This window comes from Danio aesculapii, chromosome 19, assembly GCF_903798145.1.
Source record: "Danio aesculapii chromosome 19, fDanAes4.1, whole genome shotgun sequence".
Taxonomy (NCBI): domain Eukaryota; kingdom Metazoa; phylum Chordata; class Actinopteri; order Cypriniformes; family Danionidae; genus Danio; species Danio aesculapii.
In genome coordinates, this window is record NC_079453.1 from 9703991 (window position 1) to 9727248 (window position 23258).

Sequence of the window (23258 nt, forward strand, 5' to 3'; positions counted from 1 at the left end):
AAAGTATACATTTTAGTCCTTAAGGGGCAAAACTGTACCCTCTAAAACCATAGCAAAGGTACCACAAGCTATGTAAATAATTATAAAATAATTCAAAATATAATTTTTTTTAAATTATTTTTAAATTATAATTAATTTTCACAATTCATACAACATATTCACAAGAAAACATCAGCAATTGGTACAGATTTTCAGAATCACCTTTTTGCATGCAAGAATTAGTTGCTTAAACAGGATGTGGCAATTGTGGGAAGCACATACATGATAACCTGTCAGACAACAATGCTGGATACATCAAGACTTAGGCAAAGTATATAACACATGAGACGATTTTTTGAGAAAAAAAATGACATGCTAAATGGAACCAAGGGGTGATAGGGGTTTAGCAGGCAATTATGAAAAAAAAATTATGAATATATATATATATATATATATATATATATATATATATATATATATATATATATATATATATATATATATATATATATATATATATATGAATGAATGCTAAATGCAGTTCAAATCACTTTGGATAAAACATGTCTAATGAAAATATCAGGTAATCACTCAGATTACAAGGGGTAAAACCATCAAACATCCCACCTTCCATCACATTTGTTTTCACAGGGAACTTGCTAAGTTGAGGATCTCATGAAAGCTGATCTGTCATGGATTCATACACCATTAACTTCATCACCTGGAATGCTAATGGACTTAAGCAAAACAAATATCAGAAATTTCAAGAACTTCAATGCGCTGATGTTATTTTCTTACAAGAGTCACACATTGGAGCAAGAGATGAACATGTTATAGAATGTTTAAAAGATCAGTGGAATGTTTTCAATACAAAGTACACTTCTTCCAGCAGAGGAACTGCCATTCTAGTCAGAAAGAGTCTAGATTTCAAATGTTTAAGTGTCGAGAAAGATAATTGTGGTGAATATGTTTTGTTGAAATGTGAACTGGAAGGTTGCCTGTATACTCTGGTTAGTGTTTATATGCATCAGACAGACACAAAAACGCTTGATTATCTTTCAAGATACCTTCAGTCAATGACCACCGGGCTGCTGGTGATTGGTGGAGATTTCAACACATTTCTCAATCCGTTTATAGACAAAAAATGGAATACAGGCAAGATGACAAAAAACAGAACACACAATAAACTGCTCTTATGTGTGGAGAATTTCATGGAATCTCTTCAGCTGGCTGATGTCTGGAGAAGAAAGAACCCTGTAAAGCAGGATTTTACATTCTACATAAGAGATCGTCCAGTGTCCAGACTGGATTACTTCTTCATTCCAGATGAATGTATGTGGCGTGTAGGAAGCTGTGAAATCATGAGTTCAAACATAGGTGAGCTCAAAGATCACCAACCTGTGTCTTTAGAGATCAACTGTGTGTCCACAGTGCCTCTTCTGATAGATCAAACACAGTCACTCTTCAAACTATTTAACTGCAAAAAAATACTTTTGACTGATGAAACTGGTTCATCCCAGAGTGAAGAAAGCTCACTTGCAGTCAGTGAAGTTGACATTGTGTCAGCGGTTCAGTCTCTTCAAGTGTCAGACACTGTAAGACCAGACGACATCCCAGTTTCCTTCTATAAAGACAACATCCAGGATGTAATTCCATACATAAAGATGCTCTATGACGGAATCCACAGGGGATTTAACTGCTTTGACATATACTTTCAAGATTCACAGGATGATATTCCTCACTTTTTTAATGCTGACTATCTCATCATTGCAACTATTCTGGCAAGACGTCTTGATTATTTCTTGAAGTCTCAGTCAAATGGGACAATTAAGGATTCAGCAATTGTTATGATCACTCCTAAAACAATCTGCACTGATGCAATGCTCTGTTGTCTAAAGGATGAAATTAAGGAGTCTTTTGAGGAGGAATTTCTCATTGTGGAAAATCTCCTCAGAGGTGCAGAAAATTTGGAGTGTCAGGGCTGCCCATTGAAGCCAGTACTCACAGCTTTAAAGCTAAAAAGCTACGCCTTAAAGTTGTGTAAGGATTTAGAAAATTATGCAGTGCATGTTTTCAAGACAAATGTGATCATTTGCATCCCATCTGAAGACCTAGATGAGATACATGCTATGGAAAACGACACCAATGAAGAATATGATATTATAACATTATTCGGTGGACAAAAAATTGTGGGTAATGATTCTGCAAGTGAGGATTATGATGGAATGAGTGAGGACACAGAAGAAAACTGTACTGGGTGTAGCAATACACAGTGTGAAGACAGTGTTGGGTCAAATGAAGATGAGGGAAAATCTAAATTGATTGAAAGTGATGGAAGGTGAGGATTACACATATTAAAGATGACTAATACAATTTAGCAGACTTCATTATAGGAAACATAAAGCACACAATGGAACTTTGGGTTCTTTTGAGTGATTCTCAGCTGCAGTGATCCTCCTGTGTATACTGTCCACTGTCATGCGTGTGGGTTAGTGTGTTCCCCTATTAGGACAAATGTATTTTTTATTTACTCAATTCTTATGGTCTGTAAAAATTGACACCAAACAGTGTGGTCACAATTTTAATAACCACATGTAGATTATCAAATGTACATAAAATGTAGTCACATTATGGAACAATATGACTAAACAAGACAAATTAGCACAAGAGCGCAATTTCAAAAACAGTGCTGATGGGCATGGATGATTTACTGACAATATGCAAGTTAAACAAGACAGATGTAAAATCTTATTTACATATACAACCAATTCAATGAGCGCAGTACAATTGAGCATAGTGGCAGATGCTCATAAAATGCAGATCAGAAAACACCAAATCAGAAGTAAGTAGTTATTTCTAAATTTACTTTAACTTGTATTTCATTGCAGACAATACAACAAACATTATTTAATGTGTTCCTCATGATTTTTATAGTTTTTTTTTCAAAATAAACACGCATTTCAATTTTGCTTCTTGCAACACATTTTTAGGGCGATGCAGTGGCGCAGTAGGTAGTGCTGTCGCCTCACATCAAGAAGGTCGCTGATTCAAGCCTCAGCTGCGTCAGTTGGTGTTTCTGTGTGGAGTTTGCATGTTCTCTGTGTTCGCGTGGGTTTCCTCTGGGTGCTCCGGTTTCCCCCACAGTCCAAAGACATGTGGTACAGGTGAATTGGGAAGGCTAAATTGTGCGTTGAGTGTGTATGGATGTTTCCCAGAGATGGGTTGCGGCTGGAAGGGCATCAGCTGCGTAAAACATGTGCTGGATAAGTCGGCGGTTCATTCCGCTGTGGCGACCCCGAATTAATAAAGGGACTAAGCCGAAAAGAAAATGACTGAATGCATTTAAAAAAAATGGAACAGGAGAATTTAGGGCTAGTAATCAGTTAAATTGGTTAAATAATGATGTGATTTGAAACAGGTGATTTCAACAGGTGATTGTAATTATGATTTAATACAAAAGTGGCATCCAAGAAAGTTCTAGTTCTTTAGGAACAAAGATGGGCTGACGATCAGCAGTTTGCCAACAAATACGTGAGAAAAATATTTAAATGTTTAAAAACAAAAATAGAAAGACATATGGATATTTCACCTTCAACAGTGCATAGCATAATTAAAGATTCAAGGAATCTGGAGGATTTCAGTGCATAAAGGACAAGGGCGCAAGACTAAGCTGAACAATCATGATCTCTGATCCTTCAGGCGTCACTGCATCAAGAATTAGCATTCATCTGTAAGGGATAGCACCACATGGGCTTAGGACTACTTTGGCAAACCTTTGTCAAGTACCACAATATGTAGTTACATCCGGAAATGCCAGTTAAAACTGTATTGTGCCAAAAGGAAACCCTATGTTAACAGTGCCCTGAAACGTTGTCATCTTCTCTGGGCTCGGAGGCATCTGGGATGGATCATCACACAGTACAGAAGAGGATACAGGTACCTGCAGTCCCTGTCTCCAATAGAGAATGTGTGGTGCAATTTGAAGCACAAAATGTGACAACAAAGACAACAAAAGTACTGTTGCCCACCTTAAGAATTGTTTGCAGAAAGAATGAGACAAAATTACACCTGAAACACTTCATCACTTGCTATCTTCAACCCCTAAACATCTTTTAAGTGTTGTGAAAAGGAATAACAATAGTACAAAATGGTAAATGCTTTACTGTTCCAACTTTTTTAAAGGTGTTGCAAGAACCAATATTGAAATGTGTTTATTAAAAATAAAAATAAAAAATATTGTCTGCAATGAAATACAGTTCAAAGTAAATTTAGAAATCACTACTTTAGTTTTTTTTTTTTTTTTTTTGCATTTTCCATACTGTCCCATCTTTTTCTGATTTAGGGTTGTACTAAGAACAGACACTGCTCAATTTTTTAACCAATGCAAATTGATGGTAATTTTGTACTATGGTGAGCTCAGTCATCTTTGATTGGGTTGTTATTGTGGAACACTTAAAATAGAGCTGAAATATGGTACTGTCCGAGGAAATACGGGACATCTAGTTACCCTTTTGGGGGCTAAACAAGGGCTATTAAAAATTCGCTATAGCCCTACTAGCCCTATTGTTGTTCTGTCACTGCTGAGGTCACAGTTATGTGCATCTCTGCTATTTTCATCAGTGACTTCAGGACCATGGATAATAAAGAGTTAAAAACGAGGAGTTGGTGTAGACCTGGTATTACATGACTCACCCTAGTTGTATGTTCCAAGCTGTCTTTCCAGGTAATTGGTAATTGGTGGTAATTGGTAATTGGTGGTAAATGCTAGCACTCCCGGTTTCTTTCTGCCACCTCCCTGCGCGCGCATCCTGAATGTTTACAAACATGGTAATTGGTCTATATGTTCCACCGTTCCTCTGGCATTAATAAATGTATTACTCGTTCTCTGTTGTGCCTCCAACAGCATCAACAACTGCAGTCATTTCATGTGTCAACACATAAGATATTCTTTTTTAGCCATTAAATAATGACCCAAATACCCATAATTTGAGGAGTGCAAGTCTTAGTAATACTTCTTGCGTAAAATATGCATCTGACTCGGAACCTCCTAGATCTTTATATTCAATAAGGTCAGGTGCAAAAATAGCTGTGTCTGTGCCTCTTCAGTCCTATTCTTCTCTGTGCATGTATTGTAAATACCAACAGTGCTGTTTTAAAGCCCTAAAGATGGTTTGCACTGGTGCAAGCAGTTAGTAAATTTGGCCTTATATGTGTGTGTGTGTGTGCAGTTGGCAAGTGTTCTACAGCTTTTTTGTTCATTTTCTTAAATAATGAGTAACTTATTTATTGCAGGACGACCATGTATGCAGTTGTAACCTTAGAAGAATCGGAAGAGGTGATGGTGACAGCATCAAACTGGTTGAGCGCAGACAAAAAACAATGTTACTGGCCTCCATACAAATCATCAGAGAAATTCATGGAAGCTGTTCGGTACAGAATAACACCTCAAACAGGACAGAAATCCTGGGAGAAATTAGCTGTCCTGTTTCATGGAGAATATGGTACCAGTTCTTACTTTAAACTGTTTAAATATTTCATGTATGTTGGTGCAATAGCCTAGTGGTTAGCCAGGGCGTTCCGAGTTCGAGTCCTGGCTTGAGGACATTTCCCGTCCCTACCCCCTTATAACTTAATAAAGGCAAAAAGGCCAAAAATAAAAAATATTTCATGTATATTGAGACCCAAAAACTCTCAATAATAATCTCAATAATATTTTCTTATCTTACTGCAGGCACTTATGAGGAGGCCAAGAAAAAACTAATGAGCAGAAAAAAAATGAATGAGCAGACAGAACAGTAAGTAATATATTCTCATTGTACTAAAGTTAATATAATACAACTGGGATTTAAAATCTGGTGTCCTCTCAAAGTTAGTTAAGCAAGATAAAAGCTGAGAGTACAAATGATTCTATAATGTAGTTATATAAATGATCTGTTGTGGTCAGGTATTTTTTTTTTTACAATTTAGCAGAATTTTTCCCTGTAAACAATTGATATGGTAAGAAGTGAACGGCTAATTGACTATTGTGTGTTGAAATTTTTAAACCAAGTGTGTTACAATTATCCCCATGCAAGGTTGTCTCCTATTCCCTCCCAATGGAAGCAATTGTTGTTATTTATTAGTAATATTATTATCTTATATAAACAGAGCAGCCACAGCAGTGAATCAAGTAACAGGAACCTGTCCGCTGTCTCCTGTGCCATCACAGTCAGGAATATATAGTATCTCCCTACCCTTAAACCCAAATTTCACAGGTAACATTCTGCAGTTTTATATTTTCAGAATAATTGATTGTGTAATTTATGAGCTGTTTTTCTCATGGGCTGGAATATAGCACCACAGTAATACTGGTATTGCTATACTTGCAGACACACACACACACACACACACACACACACACACACACACACACACACACACACACACACACACAAAACATATGCATTCACATGCAATTTGTTCTATATTGTTGAAGGGAATTAATTCTAAGAATATGAAAAATATCTTTATAGATGGCCTTGCGAAAGTGAATTGTTATAGTGAATAAAAAACAAACAGTTACAGGTGAGTTTCATGTACCTGCAAATATCAGGAAAAAACTAACCAAATTCATTAGGACATTTAATTTACTTTAAATGGTTTGATTAAACAAATCCACTGAGTGGTCAAAAAAAAAATCATTTCAAATAAAATTTGTTTTATTAAGTACAAAGATTGATGTGTTTTAATTCTCTAATGCAGGCACTAAAAGAAAACGTGAATCGAGGGATTTACATATCAGTGCAAAATCATATTCAGGCAAGCAATTTTTGTGCTTTTTTATACTTCCATTTTTTTTTATTATGAATTAAGTATTAATATATTAATCTCAAAATTAATTCTTATACTTTTATTTAACAGATATGGAAATATTGAGTATGGTGAAAAAGATCATGAATGGAGTTAATGTTAAACTTCAAAACATTAACAGCACAGACCAAACAACAAATGACTTAAAAAACAACATTTTGTAAGTACTCAGTATAAATCATAATGTAAATTGTTCTGTATGCTCAATTGTAAAGTCTGTATCTGTATCATGATGTAGAGATGCCATTGCAAAAATGAATGAGATGGACAAAGACAAAAGAAAGGAAACCATAGGTGTTTTTGGAAAAACAGGAGAAGGAAAAAGCTCTTTATTAAATGCAGTGTTGGGATTAGAGGGTCTGCTGCCATGTGGTAGTCTTGGTGCCTGTACAGCAGTTATTACTCAAGTGGAAGCAAATCTGGAAGACTCTGAATACAAAGCTGAGATTGAGCTCATCTCTAAAAAGGTTCATCTATCTATCTATCTATCTATCTATCTATCTATCTATCTATCTATCTATCTATCTATCTATCTATCTATCTATCTATCTATCTATCTATCTATCTATCTATCTATCTATCTATCTATCTATCTATCTATCTATCTATCTATCTATGAAATAAAGAAAGTTAATAAAGTTTTTTGTGTTGTTTTGCAGGAATGGGAGAATGAGATTGCTTCCACAGATGAAAGGACTGAAACAGATAATGAAAGGATCATTGCAGTGTATGGGGCTGATGCAGAGAAGAAATCACTGGAGGAGCTTAAGAACGATGACAAACATGCTGAAATTCATAACTTTTTGTCGATTGGGAAAAAAACTATTTCGCACACCGAAGTAAGGTTTTTATGTTAGCAAATAGTTTTCATATTAGGGATCTAAGTGATAAATTTCATTTATTAGATAAACTATTATCAGATTTTAATAAAAACTGAATTTTTTTTTGCACTGAAAAGGTGTAGACAGTTCTGCATACAGTACTTTACGGCTGTGTATGTGTAGGAGTTTCTCTTTCAGATGAAATTCTTTAATTTTTCACATTTTAAATTCTTGGAAACACCTTATTTTGATAGTCCCTCTGCTGACCACAATATACTTCAAACACCTATGCTTACTGTCATCTACAACATGTAAACATCTAATAAACTTTTGGTCAGTAAAATGTTACCAACTAAGGTTCTAGATGTTCAATAAAGTATTTTTAGACAAGCCAAAAAAATCTTCAACAAGTTTTCAGTACCTTCTTATTCAGCTAAGCTTTGCAAGTAAGTACATCCACCATGGCAAGGCCATACACCCAAAGCACTTTACAATCACTTTGGGGGGGGGGGGGGGGGGGGGGGGGGGGGGGGGGGGGATGGGGTCTCTCCACAGCACCACCAGTGTGTAGCACTGTAATGTCTAGTTCACACTACATGATTTTAAGCACGATTTGAGTCTGATTTGCAAGGTAATAAGCTCACCGACAGATCAGACTGTGATCGAGGGAAAATCAGTGGGAGTTTGGCGCTCCGTGGTCTTAATGTGTGAACTACTGAATGATGATGAACAGCCAATGAGATAGCCAGTCATGAGCTGAATAGTCATTGTGTGCATGAGCTCAGCAGAAATGTCTTTGATGCACTCGTTTCACCCTGCGTTTACACAGAAATGAGAACATATTAAAGCCATCTATCTGATGAACCGTGCAGATATATAAGCGATCAATCCACTAACAGATCAGCTGATTGACAATGCTTTTGAAACACCTTGTGTCAGTGATGTCATCATCAAACAAGCTGTCAAACGTGATTAGCTCTTTCTGAAGGCTCAGCCCTCAACATTTCCATGGCTGTGGTTTGGAGGATGGACAGAGTTGTAAAGTGAAAGTGTTGTCAGGTCATGTAGTGTGTGACCCACCCTTTTGTGGATCATTTAGGTAGTGTGAAGACTACAACAATATAAAGACACAAAATCAAGTCATATCATCTGAACATCACAGCAATCTGCTTAAATTTCAAGTAATGTAGTTTAAACCAGTTCATCAACAGTCTTTCAGTACATATCTGAATATCTGCATCTGAATGCCTATAAATAGCAACACAACAATTTCTAATGAATCAAAAAGAAGTGAAATCTTAGAAATTACTATAACTGTTGAATGACTATTATGAGCTAACATCACAGAAAACAAGAACACATGTGGAGCTGAAATTACATATTTGCACCAGTGTCAGTACTCTCTGCTAAACAATTACTGACAAGCAGCCATGTTGTCTGTGATGTTGGCTACTAATACATTATTGAACATCTAGAACCTAAATTGGCAACACATTGGTAACAATTTACTGACCAAATGTAGATGTTTACATATTATATGTTGTAATTATGAATTGCTGTGGTCCCAGAACCAGACCTTCTCTGACCCTAGGCAGCACATTGTCCATAAAAATTATGAACAGAACCAGTGACAAAGGGCAATCCTGCCAGAGTCCAGCATGCACCGGGAACAAGTCTAACATACAGGGACCAGACAGCCCTTAACAGATTGCCTCCAACCCCAAACTCCCCATGAAACCTCTTGCACCCTAGTGATGGTATAAAGCTAGTCAAGTGTTCCAAGGCCTGGATAAAATCCGCATTGTTCCTCCTGGATCCCAGGTTCAACCATGGCTGGATTCTCCTCTCCAGTACCCTGGCGTAGACTTTTCCAGATAGGCTGAGGAGTGTGATACCCTATAGTTGGAACACACCCACCAGTCCCCCTTCTTTAAAATGAGAACTACTATTCCAGTTGCCCAGTCCAGAGGTACTGTCCCTGACCATGAGATATTGTAGAGGCGTGTTGGCTTCATTGGACATGGACCTTCAGCAATCACTGGGATGGTTTGCTGCTGATTGAGATGCGACTGGATTGAGAATCAGCACCTCCAAGTTAGACGCTGTGGTGCTCCACAGAAAAAAGGTGGTTTGCCATCTCTAGGTTGGAGGACAGTCCTTACCCCAGATAGAGGAGTCCAAGTATCTTGGAGTTTTGTTCACGAGTGAGGAAAGGATGGAACATGAGATTGACAGACAGATCTGTGCAGCGGCAGCACTAATGCAGCCGATGTGTTGGTCCGTTGTGGTAAAGGAGCTGAGCCTATAGGCAAAGCTTTTGATTTACTGGCCAATCTACGTTCCTACACTCACCTATGGTCTTGAGCTTTGGGTGATGAGCAAAAGGCCAAGATCTTGGAAACAAAATGAGTTTCCTTCGCAGGATGGGGGGACTTTGTCTCTACTAACCAGATGAGAGTAAGCAGATATGAATTTGTAAAGCAACTTATGGTCAGCAGACTACAGGGAGACCATCAAATAAAAGTTTTACCAATTTCTTTTCATTATTTACTAAAAAGGCTCAAATATTACGTTTTGTAAAATATGATTATACTATTATTATGCTAGAAATTCTGAAATAGTATCTGATGCATTTCGGAACTTTTACATGATTTAAAAAATATATATTTTTATTTCCTACAACAGGTCTTTGACTTTGTCCGTGATGTTAAATGTCACATTCAGCAAAGTGAGTATAGTCCTGGTGGCTGGTACTGGCCGCTTGTGAAGAGTGTGACCATCAAGATTCCAGATCATCAAAAGCTTCTGGAACACATTGTGCTTTTTGATATTCCTGGCACCGGAGACTGCAACAAGATACGAGATGATCTGTGGAAATCAGTAAATGCTGCACTACCAAATATCTTAAATATGAAGATTATTTCATGATTTACTCACCATTATGTAATTTCAAACTATTATAACGTTTCATATGTTTCATTTGCTGTGAATACATGGAATTTACCTCAGTTGTGTCTATCCCTCAAATTCTAATGTTTCATTTGAGTGGTAAATTCACTTGAGGTGAAAAACATCCAGCAATTAAACTAGAATCTGTGACATGATGCTCCATGTTTGGTGTGAACTCAAATGTAATGTTTACATTTTCCAAATTAAAAACCACCTCATGTGGACTTTATAACTCCGAATCTGATATACAGTAACTCTGTCTCATTTTGGAGGCTGTTACTATTCTGTGGAGGTCACATTTTGGCCACACTCACATACATTGAGGTAGCCTTCAGACTGAAATGAAATACATTGTGTTCCGTCAAGGCAACCCGGGGTGCAGTTCATCATAAGTGTGTAAAGTAGAGCAATTCCACAGGTGTTTTATTATTCAGATTTTTATTTAGATTTTTCTAATTCCACAGAAAGTGAGGGAGTGCTCTTCTGTGTGGATTGTAAATGACATCAAGCGTGCAATCAGTAGCAGAGAGCCCTGGAGCATAATCGAGCACTGCATGCAAGACCTGGGACCAGGAGGACAGTGCAAAACAATAAACTTCATCTGTACTAGGACTGATGATGTTAATATAAAAGAATATCTAGAGTAAGAATATAGAGATTTTGTCAATATTCTGCATTTCTGCATTAATAAATCACATTTGTTTATGTATTTTTTTAAATTATAGATCTGCACGGCCCTCTGGAGACCAATTTTCTTCAGACAAGGTCTGGTACATTTACAAGCAAAAAAAATTATTGTATGTTTTCTGCATTGTTTAAATGCAGTTTTCTAAAATTTCAGATTGGCTTATACTAGAGCAGCTGTGACAACAAGTGATCAAGTGTAGCCTAGGGAGATTGTGCTCGGCCACCTCTGACAGTTCGAGCTTTTACAGTGCTGCTTGAAATTATACAAACTCCTTGCAAAATCAATGAAAATGTGAATATCACAGGACAATAAATTGCTTAGTTTATTAACATGAACCACTGCAAACGTTTGTATTTTTTAATATTGTATTTGATAACCTCAATCATGCACAACTGTTCTTTAGCTTTGGTATGGTTGTTCTTGAATCATTTGCCATCTGTATGTCCTTTGGAGTGGCCATTCAATTGGTTTCCTTTCGTACTGTTCTGAGGAAATTGGTCTCCTCTATGGAACCCCTAATGTTGTATGATGTGCCCGTTCTCTCTTTCTGGGCAAAAGGGTTACATAACAGATGCGTTGATGACATCCTAAAAATGACCAATGGATTGCATTTAAATGCAAAAATGACTGAATTGACTCATGGGCTAATTTTACAGTGGCAAATAGTTTATATTAAAGACACTTAATGTGTGTGATAATTTATTATTATTTTTACATTTCGTTTTTCAGAATTTGAAAACTGCATGCATACATCATAGGAACAACTCTGCAAAGGATACTGTGAAAAGGAAGCTTGAAACCATGGTATAAATGTGTAATTGTAAATTATTATTGTTATTAGTGGGTTTTGCCTTTAGGCAAATGCACTATTGTTATTCTCCATACATATTATTATTCTTCTTTTCATACTTATGCTTCTTTTTCAGTGCGAAACTAGTCCCACAGTTTTCGTCCCAGACCCTTGAAAGTGGGGTCAAATCATGCGTATTTATTGGGAATGCTGTGCTATGACTTTTATAAAGAGTTTGTCGCCAAAACCCATTGACTCAACATTACGCCGAACTTTGACGCAACATAGCACCAAGTGTGAATTTAGTAGAAATACGGCATTCACAACATCTGTAGGGGGTTGCAGCCAGAGGGAGAAAATGGACCCCTTAAGGATACGCCTGAGTCACAAGGATGTCCCAAAGTGGTCTCATTGACTTATCATGGGGACGGGACGCCCATTAAAATACATTGAGCCAATTGACTCCCATTATATATGTCACACATCAAAACCACTCATTTAACTCAGACAACCAATAATAATCTCAATATGATAATGAAGCTCTCAAGTCACGTCCCCAAAACCATTTACACACCTTTAGTAACTGATTCCATAGACTGCCATTATAATAGGCCTAAATGCATATCTTTGCATAGCAGTGTCAGTGCATAGAGTGGGCTGATTTGACTTAGGCAACTAATCATCTCAATAGAGTGGAGGAACTACGATGTCAATTTCTATGCAAAAACCTGGAAGCAAGTTAGCATTTTTCCAGTTCTGGTTCCCTCGTCCCAAAGTCAATGGGTTTTTTATGGGATTTCGATTAAATTGCTCAAATAAGGTTTGTGGCTACCACAAACTCAAGATACTTTCACACTTTATTCTACGACATAAAACACATCAGTTACATCACACTCTTGATTTTCAACGCTTCTTTAAAAAGACGGTTGCTATCGAGTTGCTAATTGGGACTACAGGTGGTGTCGGAGACATTACACATCATCGAGCTGTCTGGAACACAGCCCGCTTGCGTTGTGCATTTGTATTTGTCTGTTATTTAAGTACTTTCATAAATATTATAATTTGTAGTATATTTCTTCACTTGTAGAGATTGTTATGACAGATTAATTTGTTGATCTTTTATTTTAGTTAAACATTATTATGAAGATACTGTTTACCAGTGCAGCCTGTCTCTTTCCGGCTCTCAGTAATGCAAATGAGTGAATAAATGTGTAAAAATACATAAATATTAACTGTCATTTTAACATGATCAATTAATTTTTCGTCGTTTTTTTCTTCATCTGACTAGCTACATGCTAGTAATGATTAGCCAAGTGTTATAACATGCTAGAAATGCTTATATGAAGATTTGATCAAATATGTATGTGAGGTATGCCTAGTAACAACCCAGTGTACCCTTGAAACTGCCTAGCAACTACCCAAACTACCATAGAAACTGCCAAGCAACCACCTAGTAATGTCTTAGCATCTGCCTAGCGACCACTCAGGACACCCTAGCAACCGGCTAGCAATGCTTTAGCAACCACTGAGTAGACCTTAGTGACCACTAAGCAACACTTTAGCAACCACCTAGGAATCACTTAGAACACCCTAGCAACTGCCTAGCAACACCTTAGCAACCACCTATGAACCACTCAGAACACCCTAGCAACTGACTAGCAACACCGTAGCAACCGCCTAGCAACCACCTAGGAACCAATTAAAATGCCTTTTACACCAGTGATTTGCCACTGCAAACCCCACTGACATTTTCTTTAGGAAATGTTCATTTCTATTTGTAATTCTTATTCTTATCCTTATTTTTGTTCTTACTCAGAAATCAAAAGATGTCAGAAGATTCATCGCTGATGTGTTTACTGTGAGCTCTAAGGCATACTTTGATGAAGATCTACATCTGGATCAAAATGAAACTGGTAAAACAAATTATTAGCCACCACCTGTTTATCCCCCCCCCCCCCCCAATTTCTGATTACCGGAGAGAAGATTTTTTCAACACATTTTTTTTTACAGCTTCAAGTGACATTTAAAGGCTTAACTAGGTTAATTAGGTTAACTAGGCAGGTTAGGGTAATTAGGCAAGTTATTGTATAACGGTGGTTTGTTCTGTAGACTATCGGGAAAAAAAAATTTGCTTAAAAGGGGCTAATAACTTTGTCCCTAAAATGTTTAAAAAAAATTTAAAACTGCTTTTATTCTAGCCGAAATAAAGCAAATAAGACTTTCTCCAGAAGAAAAAAATTATCAGGCATACTGTGAAAATTTCCTTGTTCTGTTAAACATTATTTAGGAAATATTTAAAAAAAAAAAAATAAATAAATCAAAGGGGGGCTAATAATTCTGTCTTCAACTGAATGTCTGTTCGTTCTCATTTCATTTAAATCATTGAACTATAAATATTCTTCCAATTATCTGTAGAAATCCCAAAGCTGCAGGACCTTCTCAAGAACACCAACAAGATCATTAAGAGGGAACTGACCAGAGATTATATCAATCAAGCAAAGGGAGTTTTGTTCTTCATCCAAAGCATCAAACTAGATACAACAGATGAAGAAATGGTACAGAACTGCTGATTGATCATTTACAGATATCTACTGACCCACACGGAAAGAACCTATATAAACATATATGTTTTAATATAGGTTTTTAAATAGGTTGTTAATATACATTACATATATACATTGGCCGTTTTCCTATATTATATGTACATATAGGCACATATATGTGTACATATATGTGTATATGTGTGCATGTACCTATATAGGTACATATATATATATATATGTTCACCTATATGTTTATATATATATATATTAGTAAAATTATTAAAATCCATAGCTGCTAGACAACATAAATAAAAACCCATGTAGAAATGAAAATGTTTTATGTACTTAAGAACAATCAGATAGTACAAGAACAAAATATAGTACAAAAACAAAAATAAGACAAAAAACTGAACAGAAAAAAAAAAAACTAAATAAAAAAAACAACAAACCATTTTGTTATACATTTCCTTTTTTACACAATTTTCATACAAGAAAAAATTGACTAAATGTTTCAGGAAAACGTGTAGACATCATAGCTTTCCATCTCCTCTCACTTATTTGCCATAGTTAAATTCCATAACATGCCAATTACATGCGAGACCAATTTCAAGTGTTCGCACATACATAAGTTTTTTGCATCTTTATTTTAGTTAGCTCTTAGTTATTGCCTAGATGATAGAAAATATAAGCTAGGCATCATGTATGTCAGTTGCCAAAATGAGATATTAACTATATAGGAGACATAACTTGTATGTACATATAGACCAATTACCAACCTACGTGACGTCACACGGGTCCCCGGTTGCAAAAAAAGACAGGCTGCAATAGTAAACATGTCGTGTTGTGCGGTAGGATGTTCTCATGTTATATCAGGTAAGTTCACGCAATGCTGAATCATACACATTACTCGTTTTTGATTGCAGAAATGATTTTAGCAAAAACAGTTATATGTGGTTAATTAAACTGCGGACACTGAATGCTAAGAATGAAACGTGAAAGTGTAAGTTATTAAGGTAAACCGGGTTTTATATTCACATATTCATTCAGTGACAACTTGTGACACACTCCCTATATTGTTTACCACGGCACTTTGAATATTCGGTCTGAAATAACCTGCAAGTGTGACTTGAAAACAACATTAACACTGTTTATTTGACTGTGAACAATGTTGTACTTTGATAGTCATTGGCTGCTAATATGATTTCGCTATTTAGAGTTTGCAAATAATACTTTTATGAAATTATATTAATAAGGAGAAAGTCTGAATGTGCGAATTTAAAACCAACTTTACTTTTATGTGAAAGTTCACATACCCTGCCGTACAGCTGCAGTTCTCTGTCAGAATGCAGTCGTTTTGCTTGTTGATGTTTAATTACCCAGGCCTTGTACAGTTCCGTCTTCTTGCCTTGTCTTTGGCTAGGCAGAATCTCTGTTTTTAGCACTACATAGTGTTGAATCTGGTCATCCTGGAGCATTATTTCTTGCACATGACCACACAGAACAACATTGTTGGCATCCAAAATTGTAGATCTTTAACTTCTCTCTTGTAAAATCACTTGGAGCTTCAATGAGATTGTATATTTGGGGCTGGATGCTTGGTCATTTCATCTTATCCAATTCCCATTGTGAGGGTGCTATCGCAAATGGACCTGTCAGATGAACGCCGCTCACTTTAATGTTAATTTTGCCGAATCACTGTGCTTATCACAGGGTGATGCTGAAAGCATTAAGTAAATAATATATATATATATTGTGTTATCAATATATTTTATTTCTAAGACAACCACAAACTCTGTACCGCATCGGATGTCATTCCCTCGCTGTAAATGCTAGCGCTCCCGGTTTTTTTCTGCCACCTCCCTGCGCGCGCATCCTGAATGTTTACAAACATGGTAATTGGTCTATAGGGCTTATATGTAGCTATGAAGAAGCAATACAGGAGACATATAGCTTGTATATGCATAAATATGCACCTCAATATATTATCATATATGTGCATATATACTGCATATAGGCTTCATATATGTGCATATATCCTCATATAGGTTCTTTCCATGTGGGGAAATCAAATAGTAGGTTTAGTCAGTTATTCACTGATGTGTTTCGTGAAGTTTTCAAACTAATTTCGAGAGGAGCACGTGATATGATTGACCGCAGCTGGCCACTCATTTACATTCACTAGTTAGCCAATCAGATTAACCCCAACTCACTATAAGTAGCCTAGCTAGAACTACTCTCTTATCTTCGTTTTCCGAAGAAACCCCCCATCCACCCCTTCTCCTCCTTTTCTTCCTCTTACCACGGGGAGCTCTCGAGAACCACCTGATCTCGTACTCCCCGCATATGCTCTATGGACCAGGCGGGAGCCCTGGGCTCACCTATCTCCGAGCTCAGGGTTCTCTCCCGGGACAGCATGCCAAACCTGCTAACAGTTGTCAAACAATATCTAAGTGTGAACTCTTGAATTTGTATTTTATAGGCAAGGATTAAAGCTACAGTTCGTAAAGATTACTATGAGAACCTTGAAAAAGCACTGAAGGAACTGAACAGTCGGTTTGATCCACTTTATGACATTATAGAGCAATGTTTCTCAAAAGCAGTGGAGAAATCAGTGGAACAGTGTCTCATTACCACAATACATGTGATTGCATCTGTAAGTCAACCTGTTGTGTGTAAAATTTCAAATATTTTTTTTTCTTTCTGGGCTTTGTAACAGCAGCAATGTTGTTTTGAATTGTAAATCAGGTGAAACCAGCTGATAAAACAGTCCAAGCATTGTGCAAGAACAAAGGATATTACTGGCCAAAAAACAAAGATGCACCTGTAGATCTAAACAAGTGCTTGGCTAAACACATCTACGACAACATCGATGAGGAGTTCAACTTGATATTTCCGTAAGTTTTGCTGTCATTCCCTATCCACTGTACATTCAGATGAGTTTTTTTAACAGTGTTAAGTAAACAGAGCAAATGCATTGAAGTATAATCATATCTACATCAGCTGGTGATATTGATGTGTTTACATATTTGTCTTTGTTGTGGGTGGTGAACTTTATCACAAATTACAATACAAAAAAATGACCTGAACAGTGCAGTATAACAAGATATTACCCATTATTTGTATTTTTAACTTCTCTGTTTTGTTTTGGTTAATTTATTTTTAATTATTACAGTGTTGATAGTAATAACAGAACAGGGAGGTCAGTGCAAGAACAGATCGATAAGTTCAGTATCATTCAGAATGGCACTGTCTACCCTCCATCTTCTATGCTGTACCACATTCAGAACTTCATGAAAACAGAGGTGAGTTGCTCAATTTTCACTTCAATTCATTTATTCATCATCTCTCAACATGTAACTTTATTCCAGCGGTGTGGAAGCAACAAAGTGTCTTTGTAAACAAATCTCGTTCTCTGCTTTAAAGGGCACATAGTTTACCTCTTTTTTATGATATAATATTAATATTATGGTTCTTCTGAGTGTGCCAGTTTAGGTTCAGTTTAAAACACGATTCAGATTTTTTTATTATAATGTGTTAAAAAGTGTCATGTTGGGGGCGTGTCCACAGTTCGCTGATTTATGGGTGTGTTGCTTCACATGTAAATTAGTTTCAGCTTCCCGCCAACGTAACAAGGGGGGGCGGGGCCATGAGCTCACCCGCTCTGCGTTTGCAACAGAGTCTGACAGGCAGACAGAGAAGGAGCTTGAGTGAGAGGTACAGCATTCAGTCGTACATGTACGACTCTGACACAGACCAAGCAGAGAGTACAAAATCATATGTGTCTTTGTACAGTTTTACAGCCAACTGTGTGCTAGTTTCAAGTGCAGAGCTTGTACACAGAAACTAATAACCACGCACACTGAATTAACTTTGACTGAGGCACCGGATGCGCCGCTCGAAGCCGCGACACGGCACACCAGACACTCTCTGTGGCGCGGCAGAGACATGAAGTGTCCCGAATCGTCGCGCCACGCATTTTTGAATCCTAAACATAGGTTTCTGCAGCGGCCCACGGCGCCCAGCCGTCGACTTGAGTGTACCCTGATAGAAACCTATGTTTAGAATTCTAAAACGCATGCTAGTTAAGATCACAGGGAGGTTCTGGGATCGCAAGAAATGCAAACGGCTGAAGTATAAGGTAGACTCAATGAGAAGTACACATGTTTGCAAACCTACCTAAAGATACAACCAATAATTCCGATTAGAGTGATAATGTGGAGAATATTGATCTTGTGTTGAGCCCAATGAGCCTTGAATCTAAAAATAGAGCTAGGGTGTTCCTTTAGTGATATCGCTTCGACTCACGCTGAAAATGGTGGACGTGAATCAACAACCTGAGGATATGATGACGCGCCTGTCAATCAATATTGGTGGGCGGGGGGACCGCTCTCCTACGTAAAGCTGCGGTCGGTTTGAAAACAGCTCCAATTCGTCCACTGTTTTTTATGTTGTTAAATTGAAAAAAAAAGCACTGGGTGTGCTTATATCACCCCAATATGACAGTCTATACACCATACATGCACATATGTCTGTCCAAACAGCTTGAAAAGTAGATTTTTTACTATAGGTGCACTTTAAAAAAATAACATTGACTATGTTTACATGGACATCAGTAATCAAACTATTTGCCTTAATCTGAATAGGACAATAATATAATTAAGGTGTTTACATGACCTGCTTTTTGAATGTTTCTTTCTCGTTCTACATGTCATATAACATACTACTATTACTTCTAATAATTCATAATTTTTAACCTTTCGAAAAGGAAACCAAAGTGAAGACATTCCTCAAACAAGATGTTGTTATTAGAAAGAAGACAGTCTACTCAGCAATCCAAAAAACAATTCGGGATCAAATGACTGCTGGCTATAAAAGTAAGACAACATTTAGAACTACACATAATACTGTCTGATTACTAAACTGTTGTTCACCATGTGGTTATTCAACCAAGCACCAACATCTGCTGGCTTTAAAATCACAGGGTCTTTCATTTTATTAATTATTTACCATTTTATTCAGACTTTGAGACATTCTGTGTATGTGTTGCATTTATGCTACGGGATGTGAATTAACACTGAATGTTGCCTCTACAGAAGCTGCAGAGAAGAAAGGAAAAGGGGCCATGGAAAAGAGAGAGAACACAATAATAAAAACAATTGAAACATTAAAAGACAACATGTTCGAAGATGCAAAAATACAATTTCTGAATGAGTTCAAGTCCTTGATGGTATTTGGATTTCACATTTCGAAAAAAAATTTGTAAACAAATATTTATAAATAATTCAAAACAATCAGATTTTTAAAAAACCTTGACTATATACTGTTTATGTATTTTCTGTTGTTCCTTTCAAAGTGCTATATATGCGAGAGCCTTAAATCTAGACTGAGCAGATCAGTGGAGCGCTCATTTTCACAAAGCAGCAAAGCTTCCCTGATGGGTAAGAGAACATTTTAATTTCATTTCTAAAAAAAAGAATCATTTCTAGAAACGACTACTTGAGTGTGATTATTCCAACACAATCTCACGGCAATTCGTAACTTTTTGATTTAGTGGCTAATTCGTACGATCTATTTCGTACAATTTAGTACGATTTGCTCATCCGCCAATGACGGTTGGGTTTAGGGGTAGGGTTAGGTGCCACGCCTTCTTTTTAAAATCGTACAATTTCGTACAACTGAACTCGTACGAATTCGCACGAATTAGCCACTAAACTTTCAAAACGTAAAATAGTTGCGTTTTCTTGTGAGATCAGGCTGATTATTCTGAATCATGGCCTTATTATTTACATGATTAGAATTGATTATATGTTCATATTACATGTTTTGGCATGTCAGTACAGCAAATATTATGTAGAGGCTAATATGTCTAATGTATCTTTTTTAGATGTCTCAAGAGAGATTGAATCCCTGGAAACACTGTCTGAATATATTGTCACTTAAACCTGACTGAAGTCATCATTTAACTTTTTGAGATGTAGAATACGGCAATGAATTATATATCATTTCATGTACTTGCTTGTAGTTTTATCACTGATTGTTATGTGTAAAATTTACATACTCAACCTTTTCAAGTTGTCTTAATTTAGTTATTGTTTTATCTGATGTTCCATTGCGTAATGTATAGCAAACTAAAAGGAATAAAGGATAAATGATAAATCAATGCTGTAAATTGCAGATAAAGGGACAGTTTTTCACTGACACTGAAGTAACAGCAGAATCCAGAAGCCACTATTTCACTGCAAGGGGGAAAATGAAAACTGTAAACTTTTATCACTCTCTCTCACTGTGGACCTTTGACCTGCTGGCGTGTTTGTGAGGTAATGTTTCCGCTCAGCTGTAACAGCGATACTTGGATACAGGCATGAGCTTGTCTACTGAGCGAGTTTCTCCACTGCTCGCTGAACAGCGCTGATCATTAGAGATAATCACTGTGATTTCTGTTGAGCGCATGAACACAATGACCAATCATATGCTTTTAAGAACTCCCTTAACAACTTTCATATTGAGTGATATTTAGATTTGTTTATTTGCTGTAATTGCTCCTGCTGTCTTCTACGTTCAATTTCATGTTTTCTTTGAGCAGGTTAAATTAAAGGTACAGTTCACATATCTGACTGCTTGTATTAAAAGACAAAATTATATTCTTGTGTTGTTAAGTAAAAAAAATTGTGGATGGATAGTTTATTGATGCATCTCCAATTTAACTGAATTATTGACAGGTATGTTCACACACCTAACATGTGCTGTGTAAATGTGTGTCTATCTTTATTTTAATATACTTACTCTGATCTCAATTAATATGCAAAAATAATACTCAATTCTTATGAGTTTATACTAGTCAGTGTTTAACAAAGTAACCAAGATATTTCAACAAAACCCCTTTATTTTGTGGAAAACACAGTGGTTAAAACTAGAGAACAGCAATTATTGAAACACGATTTAGATCAAGTTCAGATCAGGACTCTGGCTAGCCATTTAATTATTTCAGTGTTTTCAGCCTAAATGAACTGCTTAAACCATCATGCTGTGTGATGAGCATTTTTTTCTCTATGTAAATTGCTGGCTGATTGAGTAATGAACATTGCTGAAGGAGCTTCAGATTAACATTTTTACTTACTCTGCAGTATATCTTTATAAGAGAGACCTGCTGCATAAAACATCCCTCAAACCATGACTCTTAACCCCCACCTTCACTGACATTTTTTAAACTGAACTTATATTCAATTTACTCATAAATAATTCAAAAGGTTCTCACATTTATGTGTATACTTTTGTTAAGAACATTGTCATGGATGCTTTAACATTTACTAAACATTAAACTAATTGTATTCTCCAAAAGCAAAAACAAACTTACAGTAGTGATGGGAGAAACTGAAATTATTTTGCTATCCTCTACACAAGATTATTTGTTTTCCTGACAATAAGCTCAACTGGTTGTCTTTAAGGCGATGCTCATAAGATATCAATAAGATGAATTGACCCATATTTCAAATGTGAAAAGGTGTGGTTTCTCAAACCTACAATGTAATAAGCTCATTTCTTCAACTTCTTTATTTGTACAGCACATTTTACTACAACTTAGATTGCCCAAAGTGCTTCACACAAGTAAAAATAACATGTACATATGATATGCACAACACAGTACAAACATTAAATTAAAAAGTTTCCACATGAAGAATTCCTTAAGAGTCCATCAAACGCTAAACTAAAAAAATGTGTCTTCAACTGTGACCTAAAAACCTTTAAAGACAAAGCCTCTTGAATATACAGAGGAAGACCATTTCACAAATTGGGCCTACTATTAAATGTGCAGTCACCTTTTGATTTCTTTTTTGGAGCTTGGAACAGTCAACAAAGACTGATTATCTGATCTAAGTGACCTAACTGCTGTTTAAGACCCTAAAAGCTCACTGATATATTTTAGGGAAGAATTTTAAAAATAAGATATAAAATCTTAAAATCTATCCTGAACTTGACTGATAGCCAGTGGAGAGAAGACAGCACCAGAGTGAGGTGTTCTCTCGAATCTGTCAGTAACCTAACCTAACATTCTGCACAAGCTGTAGGCGTAAAAGTTGTCACTGACAGATCCCTACATACAATGAGTTGCAATAATCCAGGCATGAAGTGATAAAAGCACTTCATATATTTGTTATTCATGTCAGGTGTGTGTAGGGTAAATAAAAGTGTAACAGTGCTTATAGTTTAAAATGGTTAAAATATTGTGTCCAACACAGTTACGTTTAGCTTTAGCAAATCTTGATAAGGCAAAGAAATCACTTGGTAGTTTTTTGAAAACCTCAGGAACTGATAGTACTTCAAGATCAGGTTCTTTATATCTGAAAAAGTAATAAAAGAGGAATTGAAATGCTGAATGCAGAAATTGATCCTCTGAAATGGTATGAGGTTCCTGATGCAAAATTTTGCTAACTTGCTTAAACGATTACAGCAACAATTGCTCCCTTAGAAAGAGCTCTTAGAACTATGGCAATATAGTTACCTGCCAAAAGGCAACTTAAAATCCAGAAAAAGTAAATAAATTGAAAAATTTATCTGCAATTGTGATGTCACATTTTGCATTCTTTTAGAAAAACAAAAAGCTGTAAGAAAGTGAAAGGTTTGTCCTAAAGCAGCCAAGT

General features: G+C 36.4%; 1 protein-coding gene across 1 annotated transcript; it reads left to right on the plus strand.

Moving 5' to 3' along the window:
* The first annotated feature begins 647 nt into the window (after nucleotides 1–647).
* Nucleotides 648–21226, plus strand: LOC130247287 (uncharacterized). The gene is made up of 21 exons (XM_056480533.1): nucleotides 648–2317; nucleotides 5272–5480; nucleotides 5711–5774; nucleotides 6127–6233; nucleotides 6721–6777; nucleotides 6880–6988; nucleotides 7067–7295; nucleotides 7488–7667; nucleotides 10335–10529; nucleotides 11063–11241; nucleotides 11324–11363; nucleotides 12016–12090; nucleotides 13893–13989; nucleotides 14492–14631; nucleotides 17099–17272; nucleotides 17365–17513; nucleotides 17792–17921; nucleotides 19385–19493; nucleotides 19713–19846; nucleotides 19973–20057; nucleotides 20504–21226. Exons 1-21 carry the CDS (start codon nucleotides 672–674, stop codon nucleotides 20557–20559), a joined length of 4164 nt encoding a protein of 1387 aa, XP_056336508.1. The 5' UTR covers nucleotides 648–671; the 3' UTR covers nucleotides 20560–21226.
* The last annotated feature ends 2032 nt before the right edge of the window (nucleotides 21227–23258 follow it).